Genomic DNA, 12,585 nt, shown 5'->3' with positions numbered 1-12,585 from the left:
ACAGCCCTACGTACCCCAGACTGGGACATGTGTTCACAGGTGTGCAAGGGGGCTGGGAGTTGGTGCGTGGGGATTGGAGAACAGGCCCAGAGCGAGAACTGCTGTTGGCTGTGCAGAGACGGACTGAGGAGACAGGAGGGAGAAAATCCACAGCAGTGAATGCCTATGGAGGAAGACCAGACTACCATGGAAGCAGGGCACTATTGCTGAGTCACACGTAAGTGGAGGAGCCACTATTGTAGCCTCTTCCCACATGCCAGCACCTGACAATGACAATAAAAGAAGCCTGCTCAGGGATGGCTCCTGTGCACTGGCTGCTGAGCAATAAAAAAAGCCCCCTTAGAGCTGGCCCTCATGCACTGGCTGCAGGGTAATAAAAATAAAAGCCCTCTCAGGGCTGGCCCTCACACACCTGCTGCCGGGTGCCAGAAAAACCCCGGCCAGGGCTGGCCCTCATACATATTATGCTGGGTGCCAGAAAAGGCCCTCACTAAGGCCATATCTCTTTTGCCTGTATCTGCTGGCTTCTCTGTACATTTGGTGCCACCAGGGCTCCTGCGATCCAAGCAGTCATACCACCTCTGTGCCTGGTCCTCCCGGGGCTGACCCAAGAGCTCCAAGGCAGCCTCAGGACCAGACACCTGTGGGTGGACCACACGTAGAGATGGGGATAAAACCAAAGCTGAAACTCAGGGATGGGGGGACTAAGGAAGAAGACTGAAAATCTTTCCATTAGCTGTACAAGCTGCAGATTAAATCCCTGCAATCAGCTAGGTAGACCCTGCATCTATGGAATATCTGAGTAGACAGTGAGTGTTCCCACAAATGAAACTGGTCTAGCTGTGGCAGCTGTGGAATTTGGGGGCAAGTGCACACAGGAATTGGGCCAGATCAGAGTCAGAGTGGTACCCACAGGGCCCACAGCAGGTCCAGAGACCAGCCCAGAGGCAGAGGAGAGCCTCTTGGGCTGTGGTTCACAGCGTGTGCAAGGACAATTACCGTGGAGACCCCAGGGAAACATAATTATTACTATTAATTTTATTATGTTTTGATTCCTTCTGTTGTTGGTTCTAGATTATTTTTTGGTTTCTTTTTCTGTTTGTTGTTTCTTTTTTTTAGTCTTTTGGGATCTCTGTGTTTTATAACATATTTTTATTTTTTAATATATTTCTATTTATACTTTGCTTTTCTGTTGTGTTCTTTTCCCTTCTTTTCCTCTTTTTCTTTAATGTGTTTTTCTTATTTTTAATATATTTCTATTTCTACTTTGCTTTGCTGTTGTCCTGTTTTTTTTCCCTTTTTATTTTATTATTATTTTTTAAAAAAAATCACTTTTATAGGTTTGTTCTGTTTCCTTGCTTTATTCTTCAGTTGGCTGGCATGGCACATGCTCTGGTTTTGTTTTTAGGTTATATGCTTTTGTTAGTTTTAATCCTAATTGTTTGATTTCATTTTTGAGTTCTTCTATTTGTCTGGTTGTTCTCTTGCTTTTTGTTGTATTTGGCTCTGGTTTTGTTTGTTCCTTTTTTTTTCTTTAATATATTTTCTATTTTATTTTTTTTTATATTTGTTTCTACATTGCTTTTCTGTTGTTCTGTCTTCTTTCCCCTTTCTCTTTTTCTCTTTTTTAAATATCATTTTTTCAGTTTGTTTTGTTTCTTTGCTTTATCTTTCAGTTGGCACTCTGCTTTGGTTTTGTTTTTTGGTTTTGAGTTTTTGTCAGCTTTCTTCTTAATTCTTTGATTTTGTTCTTGGGTTCTTTGGTCTGTCTGGTCTCTTGCTATTTGATTTATCTGGCTCTGTTTTCTGTGTGTGTTTGTGTGTTTCCTTGTTTCTGTTTCTGTTTGTTCGATTTTACTCTTTACCATTTGTCTGGGGTTTTGTTAGTGTTTTTTTTTTTGAATCCCCTTTATCACTGGGACGAGCGACTTGTGGGGTCTTGGTCCCTCGACCAGAAGTCAGGCCTGAGGCTCCAGAGTGGGAGCACCGAGTCGAGGATGCTGGACCACTAAAGAATTCCCAGCCCCAGGGAAGATTAATCACCTAGTGCTCTCATGGAGGCCTCTATCTGAATCTAAGACCCAGCTCCACCCAACTGCCAGCAGCTCCCAGTGCTGGATGCCTCACACCAAACAACAAATAAGATAGGAACACAAACCCACCCGTCAGCACACAGAAAACCTAAAGTCATACTAAGCTCACAGACACCCCAAAACACACCATCTGACACGGCCCTGCTCATCAGAGGGAAAAGACCCAGCTCCACCACCAGAATGCAGGCACCAGTCCCTCCCATCAGGAAGCCTACACAAGACACTGGACCAACCCCACCACCAGTGGCAGAGAACAGAAGCAAGAGGAACTACAACCCTGCAGCCTAGTGAAAGGAGACCTCAAATACTGTAAATTAGACAAAATGAGAAGATAGAGAAATATCTTACAGGCAAAAGAGCAAGATAAAAACCCACAAGAACAAATAAATGAAGAGGTAGGCAAACTACCTGAAAAAGAATTCAGAGTAATGATAGTAAAGATGATCCAAAATCTTGGAAATAGAATAAAGACAAGAATGTTTAAGGACCTAGAAGAACTAAACAGCAAACAAACAGTGATGAACACAATAACTGTAATTAAAAATACTCTGGAAGGAATCAATAGCAGAATAACTGAGGCAGAAGAACGGATAAGTGAGTTGGAAGATAGAATGGTGGAAATAACTGCTGAGGAGCAGAATAAAGAAAAACGAATGAAAATAATGGAGGCCAGTCTCAGAGACCTCTGGGACAACGTTAAGCACACCAACATTCGAATTATAGGTGTCCCAGAAGAAGAAAAAAAGAAAAGGTCTGAGAAAATATCTGAAGAGATTATAGTTGAAAGCTTCCCCAACATGGTAAGGGAAATAGTCAATCAAGTCCAGGGAGCACAGAGAGTCCCATACAGGATAAACCCAAGGAGAAACACACCAAGACACATATTAATCAAACTAGCAAAAATTAAACACAAAGAAAAAATATTAAAAGCAGGAATGGAAAAGCAACAAATAACATACAAGGGAATCCCCAGAAGGTTAAAAGCTGATCTTTCAGCAGAAACTCTACAGGCCAGAAGGGAGTGGCAGGACATATTTAAAGTGATGAAAGGGAAAAACCGACAACCGAGATTACTCTATCCAGCAAGGATCTCATTCAGGTTTGACAGAGAAATCAAAAGAGAATTCAGCACCACCAAACCAGCTTTACAACAAATGCTAAAGGAACTTGTCTAGGCTGGAAACACAAGAGAAGGAAAAGACCTACAATAACAAACCCAAAACAATTAAGAAAATGGGAATAGGAACATACATATCAATAATTACCTTAAATGTAAATCGATTAAATGCTCCAACCAAAAGACACAGACCGGCTGAATCGATACAAAAACAAGACCCATATATATGCTGTCTACAAGAGACCCACTTCAGACTTAGGGACACACACCGACTGAAAGTGAGGGAATGGAAAAAGATACTCCATACAAAGGGAAATCAAAAGAAAGCTGGAGTAGCAATTCTCATATCAGACAAAATAGACTTTAAAATAAAGACTATTACAAGAGACAAAGAAGGACACTAAATAATGATCAAGGGATCGATCCAAAAAGAAGATATAACAATTGTAAATATCTATGCATCCAACATAGGAGCACCTCAATACATAAGGCAAATGCTAACAACCATAAAATGGGAAATCAACAGTAACACAATAATAGTAGGCAACTTTAACATCTGACTTACCCCAATGGACAGACAATATCCAAACCCAAAATAAAGGAAACACAAGCTTTAAATGACACAACAGACCAGATGGAATTAATTGATATTTATAGGACATTCCATCCAAAAACAACAGAATATACTTTCTTCTCAAGTGCACATGGAACATTCTCCAGGATAGATTACATCCTTGGTCACAAATCAAGCCTTGGTAAATTTAAGAAAATTGAAATTGTATCAAGCATCTTTTCTGACCACAACACTATAAGACTAGATACCAATTACAGGAAAAAATACAGCAAAAAATACAAATGGAGGGTAAACAATATGCTACTAAACAACCAAGAGATCACTGAAGAAATCAAAGAGGAAATAAAAAATTACCTAGAAATAAATGACAATGAAAACATGATGACCCAAAACCTACGGGATGCAGCAAAAGCAGTTCTAAGACAGAAGATTATAACAATACAATCCTACCTCAAGAAACAAGAAAAATCTGAAATAAACACAACCCTGGCTCTTCCGTAAAATGGGGCTTAGAGCAGTAACAATGTTAATTATGTATTTTTAGTATTCAACATAATGCACACAAAGTGGTACATACAATACCCTATGCATGGTAAGTAGGTAAGAACAATTTTTATATTTACTTTGTGACATAAGACTAAAAATATGTTTTTCAAACTTGTTTTTATTTTAAATGTTTTTCAAACTCTGATTCATTTTGAAATGATTTTTTTTTTACATTTGGAAGACACATCTTTTTTCCATAGAGGAATTTAATTTCCAGTTTTATGATGAAACTGAAGGGGAAAAATTTACATACAGTTATTTATTTTACACCTACCTTTTCATAAACAGTTTCTGCTTTATGAACTGGGATAGACCTATATGTAATTTCACCACTAAGTATATTTTAAAAACAGCCAAATCTTAAATGACATTAATACAGTTCTCCACAGACAGATTTTTAACCTGGGATCCCTTTGGGGGAGGGAGGTCTGTGGATAGAATTCATGTGATCTATGAAGTTGAATGGGGAAAATTTGTCTTTATTTTCATTAACCTTTGACTGAAGATGAACGTTTTCTTCAATAATGAATGCAGGCAACAAACCACAATACTATCCATGGTACCTTAGACTTTGCCACTAATAGAAATCACAGATAACCACGTTGCAGTTGCAGATATCTTGAAATATTTACACTTACTACTACTTCAAAATTATAGCCTTAATCAGATATGTTGTTAGATACTGTTGATTAACACAATTAAGGAAGCTCATACATTACTATGTATTTTAGTTTATGCATTTAAAACATTCTGAGAAGGGGTCTGTAGCACACAGAAAAGGTTAAGCTTAGTGGTTCTGTCTGCTTCTTTCCCAAATGCATCTTTACTGCCACCTGGTGGAAGCCTTTGCTCAGTACAAGTGAAAAGTATACTACGAAATAGTTTAATCAATGTCTTTTTTTAATCAAACAGACATACTATAGTAAGCATTGACAAATAGTTATTTTATGTAAGTCTGAATGTGTCTAATTTTCTTAACAATGTCAACCAATTGACTAAGATCTCTAACACTTCTACTCACTACCTTAATTTATATTCTTGTCCAAAATATGGTCAAAGGGTCAGATCTAGAGGTGCCTTTAGAGCTACACCTCTCAAAATTTGTTGAAAGGCTTCAAATTCTTAGTTTATCCATAGCTTATGTCAGATATTATTAACTAGAGGAATATGCATAGAGAATTCCCTGAGGAGCTTTTCCTACAATCCACCTGCTTGGAGGCCTCACCTCTGGAGATTCTGATTTATAATTCTTGTTAGAGTGAATTTTAGAAAAAAAAAAACTCAAGAAATTGTGATGTGGATCCCTCTGGTTTAGAACCATTCAACCTAGGTCATTTGATTTCTGCCTTTTTTTTTAAAGGGTCATCTCATGCTTTTCTGAGTAATTAAGGATTATATCTTTCCTCTTAGAAATTTCTTCATCGCTTTTGATCCAGGGCTCTCTGTCCTCCCAAAGAATTACCAATCATAAAAACTCTTCTTGAATCTCAATCCCCTAATCATTGTAATGATTTTCTTTGTACTTTATCATATTTAAATCTCTAATAAAAAACAATTTATGCTTAGCTTTTTTTTAGTAGACTTTAAAAAAAGCTGGTGTTATACAAACAGGAAAGGAATAAAGATATTTAAAGTTATAAAACAGCAATGAATTATCTCAAATAGCCATTAGGTGTTATCTATTCACTGATAATTTAGTTCACGTCTTATTTATATTTTAAGCAAGTTAGGTACAAAAAAAATAGGACAGATCACTAATAAATTGCTGAGTGAAGTTACGAATGTTAGAGATTCTATTTTTGTTTCTTTTGTATAAAATTGGGATGATATTCAGTATTCAGCTTTTCAGTAACTGAAACACTAAAAGATATTAGTCATTGCAAAGTAGTTTCACATGCTGTTCTATTCTTTCCAATCTTTTTTCTCTCTGTACTTCAGTTTGGCTATTTTTTTATTGTTCTGTATTTGAGTTCATTATTTCTGTCCTCTTTTTATATATGATCTGCTATTAAACCCATCCAATGAGTTCATAATTTCATGTACTGTATTTTTCACATCTAGAATATCCACTTGATTTTTTAATAGATTTCAACTTTTTGTGAAATTCTCCATCTTTTTATCCATTTTGTTCATCACGTTTTCCATTTGACATATTAGTAATAGTTAAAGTGCTTTTCTGCTAACTTCAATATTTAGATCACCTGTGGGTCTGCTGTTATTTTTTTTCTCTTTTGTTAGTCACATCTTCCTGCCTCTTTGCATGACTAGTATTTTATTTGTATGGTGGACACCGCGTAAAAAAGAACTGAAGAAGCTCCAGATGATATCATCGGCCAGAGGGGGGACCCTTTTCCTCTTTTAGGAAGGGTGAAGTACTTATCATTTCACTCCAATCAGGCACTGAGCTGAGCTGCAGTTATAGTAAGAGTCAGTCAACCTCTGGTTCCTCCCTCCTCCTCAGGTATGATACTCTCTAGCTTCTGATTGACAGCCTGAGTTTCTGTCTCCCTCACACTAAAAGACTGTAGGAAATTTGGTTTTGCCCTTCAGGGTTTTGAGTTTGACTATTTAGTGTTATGACTTATAAAATAATCTGGGAAATATCAAGAGGGGAAGATGAGTCATGTATATATGGCACACATCATCCCTCTAATACAGAAATCAGCAAACTTTGTTTGCACAGGGCCAAAGTAAACATTTTCAACTTTGTAAACCATAAGGTCTCCATCACAACCACTCAACTCTGCCATTTTAGGGTGAAAGCAGCCACAGACAAGACAATACACAATGAGTGTGGCTGTGTTCCAATAAGACTTTATTTATTTATGGACACTGGAATTTGAATTTCATACAATTTTAACTTGTCATGAAATATTTTTATTTTGATTTTTAAACTATTTTAATCACATAGGAACCATTTATGAAATGTACAAAAATAGTCCGTGAGCCAGATTTGGCACAGGGTCCATAGTTTGCCAACCTCTGAGAGGGACGTTAATCTTGTGAGACTGTGAGAGATCTCATTCTGCTTTCATCAGATTTTGAATAGGTCCATGTCACCAAATTTCCGAATTTGTGATTCCCAAAATAAGTTATTGGCATAAATGTATATGGATGATAGAGAATAACCAAACTCATATTCAGAGCTATGATATATAGTTGGACAGTACACCCAATCTATTCTGTATGGTGAGAAGTGGTGGCCATGGCTAAGTTCCCTAGCTAAGTAATGTGCTCCCAAAGTGTGCTCAATGACAATAAATTTGTTTATCGGCAAAACGGCTAATTACTCTAGGCCAATGATAATGATATCTTCTAACACTTACTGAGAACTTAGTATGTGCTTGACATTGTACTTTTTGCTTTACAGGCAATATCTCATTTAATCCTCACAACAAGCATGTCAGAAAAACACTATTATTGTCCTCCTTTTACAGATGAGGAGACCAAGGCTTGAGGTATTAGATAACTTGCCCCAGGCAATAAAACTAGTAAATGTTGGATTTAGGATTCAGATCCAGGTTCTATTCTAAAACCTGTACTCATAATCACTACTGTTTTCTGTGTCTTGGACCTTTGGGATTGCATATGAAATGTGGAAATAGTCTCAAGGGTCTCAAGTATAAACAAATCTGAATACTATATAAGGATGAATAGTACTGGGTATTTCTCTCTTCTACATGTCTCCTTAGAATGCTTTTCATATACCACATTACCCATGACAGGCAGGCAAAATGTTCCAGAATCCAGGTATGTGAAGAAAAGACATTGGCTGGGGATGGTTTGGTCCCATTGTGAAGCTGCAACATCTCCACAAAGATCTCTGGAGTTGACAGGCATTTAAAGAAATGACCAGATATATTATATGCCTGTGGGAATACGATCAACTGTGGATTACTCAGAGAGAGTCTAAAAACCGTATAACTTACCTTGATTAGAAAGGAGACGTGACAGGAAATAGTAAAACTCAAATCAGGTTTACTCAGTGACAGCTTTTATAAAGATTAAGTAAGAGAGGAGGAGGCTGAAATTAGAGACTAAACTCTGGCTTTAAATTAGATAATCTATATGCAATGGAAAGAGCTGGGACTTTGGTGTCAGTAATATCTAGACTATAAACACAACTCTATTCATAAACTATAATTTTGGGCAAGTTACTTAAGCTCCCTGAGTCTCAGTCTCTTTATCATAAAACAATTATAATTACATATATACCAGAGTTTTTTTGTTTTGCTTTTTGGGAGAGGATTGAATAACATAACATACTAACAGTTCTTTGTACCACAGTAGTTGCTCAGTAAAGGGGAGATATTTTCATTATTCCCTAATTCTCTACCTCTGAGTTGGTCCTATTTCCTTTGTAATAAGACAACTTAATGCATAGTACCATTTACTTGGTATAGATAAACAAACCTACATAAACCAGTGACTGGTGAGTTTATGTGAATACACTACTGAAATGGTACTAAACACTCTGTTACTTTCTTTTTGATCAGAGTAAAACCATGGTAGTATTTGCCTAGGAAGTATAATTGTCACTATTTGGTCCCACAGAGTATTAATTGCCTGTATCTAATACTAGCAAAGATATTAATATTATATAACTTGTGTTATTTTTATTATTTGATGCTGAAAGTTCTTAGTATCTAAACTAAACTGATGGTAGAAGAGAAGATTGATAGGGGTAGATAGCACAAGAAATGGAAACCTGATATTTCTTCTATGTAGATGTGACTCATCATAGCCTGTAAACTGGTAGAATCCAGAAAGACACATTTTCCTCCACCTGATTAAAAATCTCACATCTATAAATTGATTAAATGCTTCACTCACCCAACCAGCCAGTGCTATTATTCTCTACTCCCATATGCCAAGAACTATGTTATGAGCTATGTGGCAATTAGAAAAAGTTCCACGTATCTGAGTACCTCATAACCTAAAAAGATACACAGACTACAGATATGAGAAAGATAAAACATTTATGAGGAAAACACATAAATAAGTTCAAACTACTAATTATAATACTATAAAATTATTTAAGAAAAGAATGAAAACAAAATTGAATTATTCCAAACAAACCTGAGGTGGATTCTGATTTGGTCTTTGTTTCAGAGCTGAGTTCTGTTGACAAAGGCACTGAATGTTTCAGGTTGTGAGTTGTTTTTGCAGGTATTTCTATTTCATCAGAGCTTCCTAGCTGTTTACCAAAAAGGATTTTTCTTTTATAAGTAAATCATTTTACTAAAAGAATAAAATATCTTAAAAAATTATAGCATGTGTCTTTATTCCTGTCTTACCCCTAGGTTCTTCATTACACTTTTTTCCTTAAATTCCATATATATGTGTTAGCATACGGTATTTGTCTTTCTCTTTCTGACTTACTTCACTCTGTATGACAGACTCTAGGTCTATCCACCTCACTACAAATAGCTCAAGACCTACTAGAGAATGGACTTGAGGATATGGGGAGGGGGAAGGGTAAGCTGTGACAAATCGAGAGAGAGGCATGGACATACATACACTACCAAACGTAAGGTAGATAGCTAGTGGGAAGCAGCCGCATAGCACAGGGAGATCAGCTCAGTGCTTTGTGACCACCTGGAGGGGTGGGATAGGGAGGGTGGGAGGGAGGGAGACGCAAGAGGGAAGAGATATGGGAACATATGTATAACTGAGTCACTTTGTTATAAAGCAGAAACCAACACACCATTGTAAAGCAATTATACTCCAATAAAGATGTAAAAGAAAAAGATTTTATAAAACCTTCCTCAAAATAGAAATAGCCATAAGGAAAGTTGTAGCATGCTAATGATACAGTACTGTAAATCAAAATGCAATTGGTAATAAGGCCATACATAACTTAGTTACAAACTGACTTTCTTTTGCTAATTGATTTTATGTCAATCTTGAGTTTAAATGCTATGTATCAGGGACTGAAAATTAATACGAATGCTATCTTTACAATGTATGTGCTATAATAGTTCTTGCTGCCCTATTCCTAATACAAAGCATGAAATGTTCTCAAGTTTGAGAGTATTGGTGTCATAGGAAACATGATTAAAACTAATCAATAAGGAACTATGAAATAATCTTCTATATAAGTTCAAACAGTCTGTTTTTGGTTGATTGTTAAGAATATAATTCTGTCTTTAAGCAATAACATGTAATATGTGATTTCCACATTTTTATAAGAAAACAAACTGTTGCTTAACTCATCAAAATTCTAGTTGTGAAAATTGATTTAATGGCATAATTCCTAAAGGAATTTATTTTTATAGATATCCAAAATTTCATCTTAAAATCAAACCAGAACACGAAAAATCTAGACCTCATTGCTTAGTCCATAATTAATATTAATATTGCTTCCAGTGAAATGGGCTTTATGTTATGTTGTTGACTAGAATGGAAGATGTTATGATTAAGGACTCTATTCATATATTGTTGCCAAGAATATCATACACACTTTACAAAGACCTAACAGCAACATATGTCTTAGGACTTAACTCTAGGAAAAACTGTTTCTCTTCTAAGCAGTCATTTTTAGTTTTTTTCATATTACTATATACAAAATTAAGAAAATTATTATTTTTTTCATTTACTATGTATTAGGCACTATTCTTTGTACTAGGTATGTAATAATACATTGAATTTTCACAGAAAAATAAAGAAAATTATAGCATGCAAAGGTAGTATATTCCTTCATCTCTTTTCAATCCATCCTTGACTTCTGTCTAGGACTCTCATTACAAGCTAAAACCCACCCAAACAAAACTCAAAATCTACCTTTTTGGTCCATTTAAACTCTACCTTAGTTTTTTCTTTAGGTTCAGGAAGTGACTCTTTTTTGTTGTTTTTTGTCCACAATGATTTAACTGCTTCATAAATCTGCTGGCTTGTAGCATATGTCTTTTTCCCAGTTACCTAATTAAAACAAAAAGTGAGTCAAATAATATACACTTTTAAAAGTTAAAATAACAAATACTAAAAAATTTACATCTGGTATTTTATAAGAACACTCAGGTCAGAATCAATAATAAAGATATAAATCTCTAGATCATGAGAACACAAAGCCTCATTTTCTATATCTTATATGAAAAATTATTTGCCTCATGTAAAAGGCTAAAATATATATATTTAGTACAACACCAAGAGTGAATCCTAATGTAAACTGTGGACTTTGGGTGATAATGATGTGTCAGTGTAGGCTAATCAATTGTAAAATAATTAGGAGACTCATTAGCACAGTAGGTAGTGCACAGCCTCATAATTGTAAAAAATGTATCCCTCTGGTGAAGATGTTGATAAAGGAGGAGGCTATGCATGTGTGGGTGCAGGGGGTGTACCAGAAATCTCTGTACTTTCTCCTTAATTTTGTCGTGAATCTAAAAGTACTCTAAAAAATTAATAAAGTCTTAAAAATGTATAGTTTGCATTCACACTGTAACGTGAATTTAAAACTCTGTTTAACAGGAGTTTGGGAAAGACAGTTTGAGATAACAAACAGCTGACTGAGAAAAAGATTTTAAGATGCTAAAAAGTTAATGCTTTTGCTTAAATTTTTATGTTGCTTTCTCCAATCACAAAGAAAAACAATTAATGTATTTCTCTAGAGAATAATACTTTTTTGGTAGAAACGTGAAATAAACAATGAACTACAAACACACTAAAGCAGAGGCTAGGATGCTAACTGAATTCCTGAAGCTGCTATTATTTTCATTCATATCTCTTTTCCTTTGGAAAAAATCTCTTTCTGATTCCTCCTTTCTATTCTTTTCCCACCCTTTTCTTCTTATCGTTAAAGTAATGTTAATAGCTATTGATTTCTCAAACTTTAAAGAGGTTTTGAGGCGCTTTCTAGTTTTACACTTTCTATAAACATAAATTTTTAAAAACTATGTTTTTCTTCCTTAAATAGAAATATTTTTATTATTTTTGCTAAGTATATATCTATACTTAAGAAAAATCAGTCAATCCACTAGTAATGAAAGTCCTCTTCCTCCTCTCAGTGTAACCTTTGTTAACAACTGTACGGATATTCTTCTTGAAGTTTTACTCTTTTATGTTCATTATATATGCACACACATAGCATTTTAAAACAAACAGAATGTTGATACTTATACATCTACCAAAGGGATGACGTAGACCTATATGCACTGACATGGATAGAAATCCATGATGAACCACTGAATTGCAAAAAAGAGAAGAATAGATTACCAACTACAACCTCAATTATGTTTTAAATTAACATTGAAAAT

At 35.5% G+C, this 12,585-nt stretch overlaps 1 protein-coding gene across 4 annotated transcripts in view; it reads right to left on the bottom strand.

Moving 5' to 3' along the window:
- APOOL (apolipoprotein O like) overlaps positions 1-12,585 on the bottom strand; it is a 118,052-nt gene that overhangs the window by 2,095 nt on the left and 103,372 nt on the right. For 2 of the 4 annotated variants that reach the window (XM_032620769.1, XM_032620770.1), the window contains exons 7-8: positions 11,114-11,251; positions 9,410-9,527 (exon numbers count right to left, since the gene is read on the bottom strand). In XM_032620769.1, coding sequence (XP_032476660.1) covers positions 9,410-9,527; positions 11,114-11,251 — 256 coding nt within the window. The remainder of the gene's footprint in view (positions 1-9,409; positions 9,528-11,113; positions 11,252-12,585) is intronic. The other 2 variants (XM_032620771.1, XM_032620768.1) reach the window with 1 other exon arrangement.

The sequence above is a fragment of the Phocoena sinus genome, chromosome X (assembly GCF_008692025.1).
Source record: "Phocoena sinus isolate mPhoSin1 chromosome X, mPhoSin1.pri, whole genome shotgun sequence".
Taxonomy (NCBI): Eukaryota; Metazoa; Chordata; class Mammalia; order Artiodactyla; family Phocoenidae; genus Phocoena; species Phocoena sinus.
This window is presented reverse-complemented; position numbering and strand designations above follow the sequence as displayed.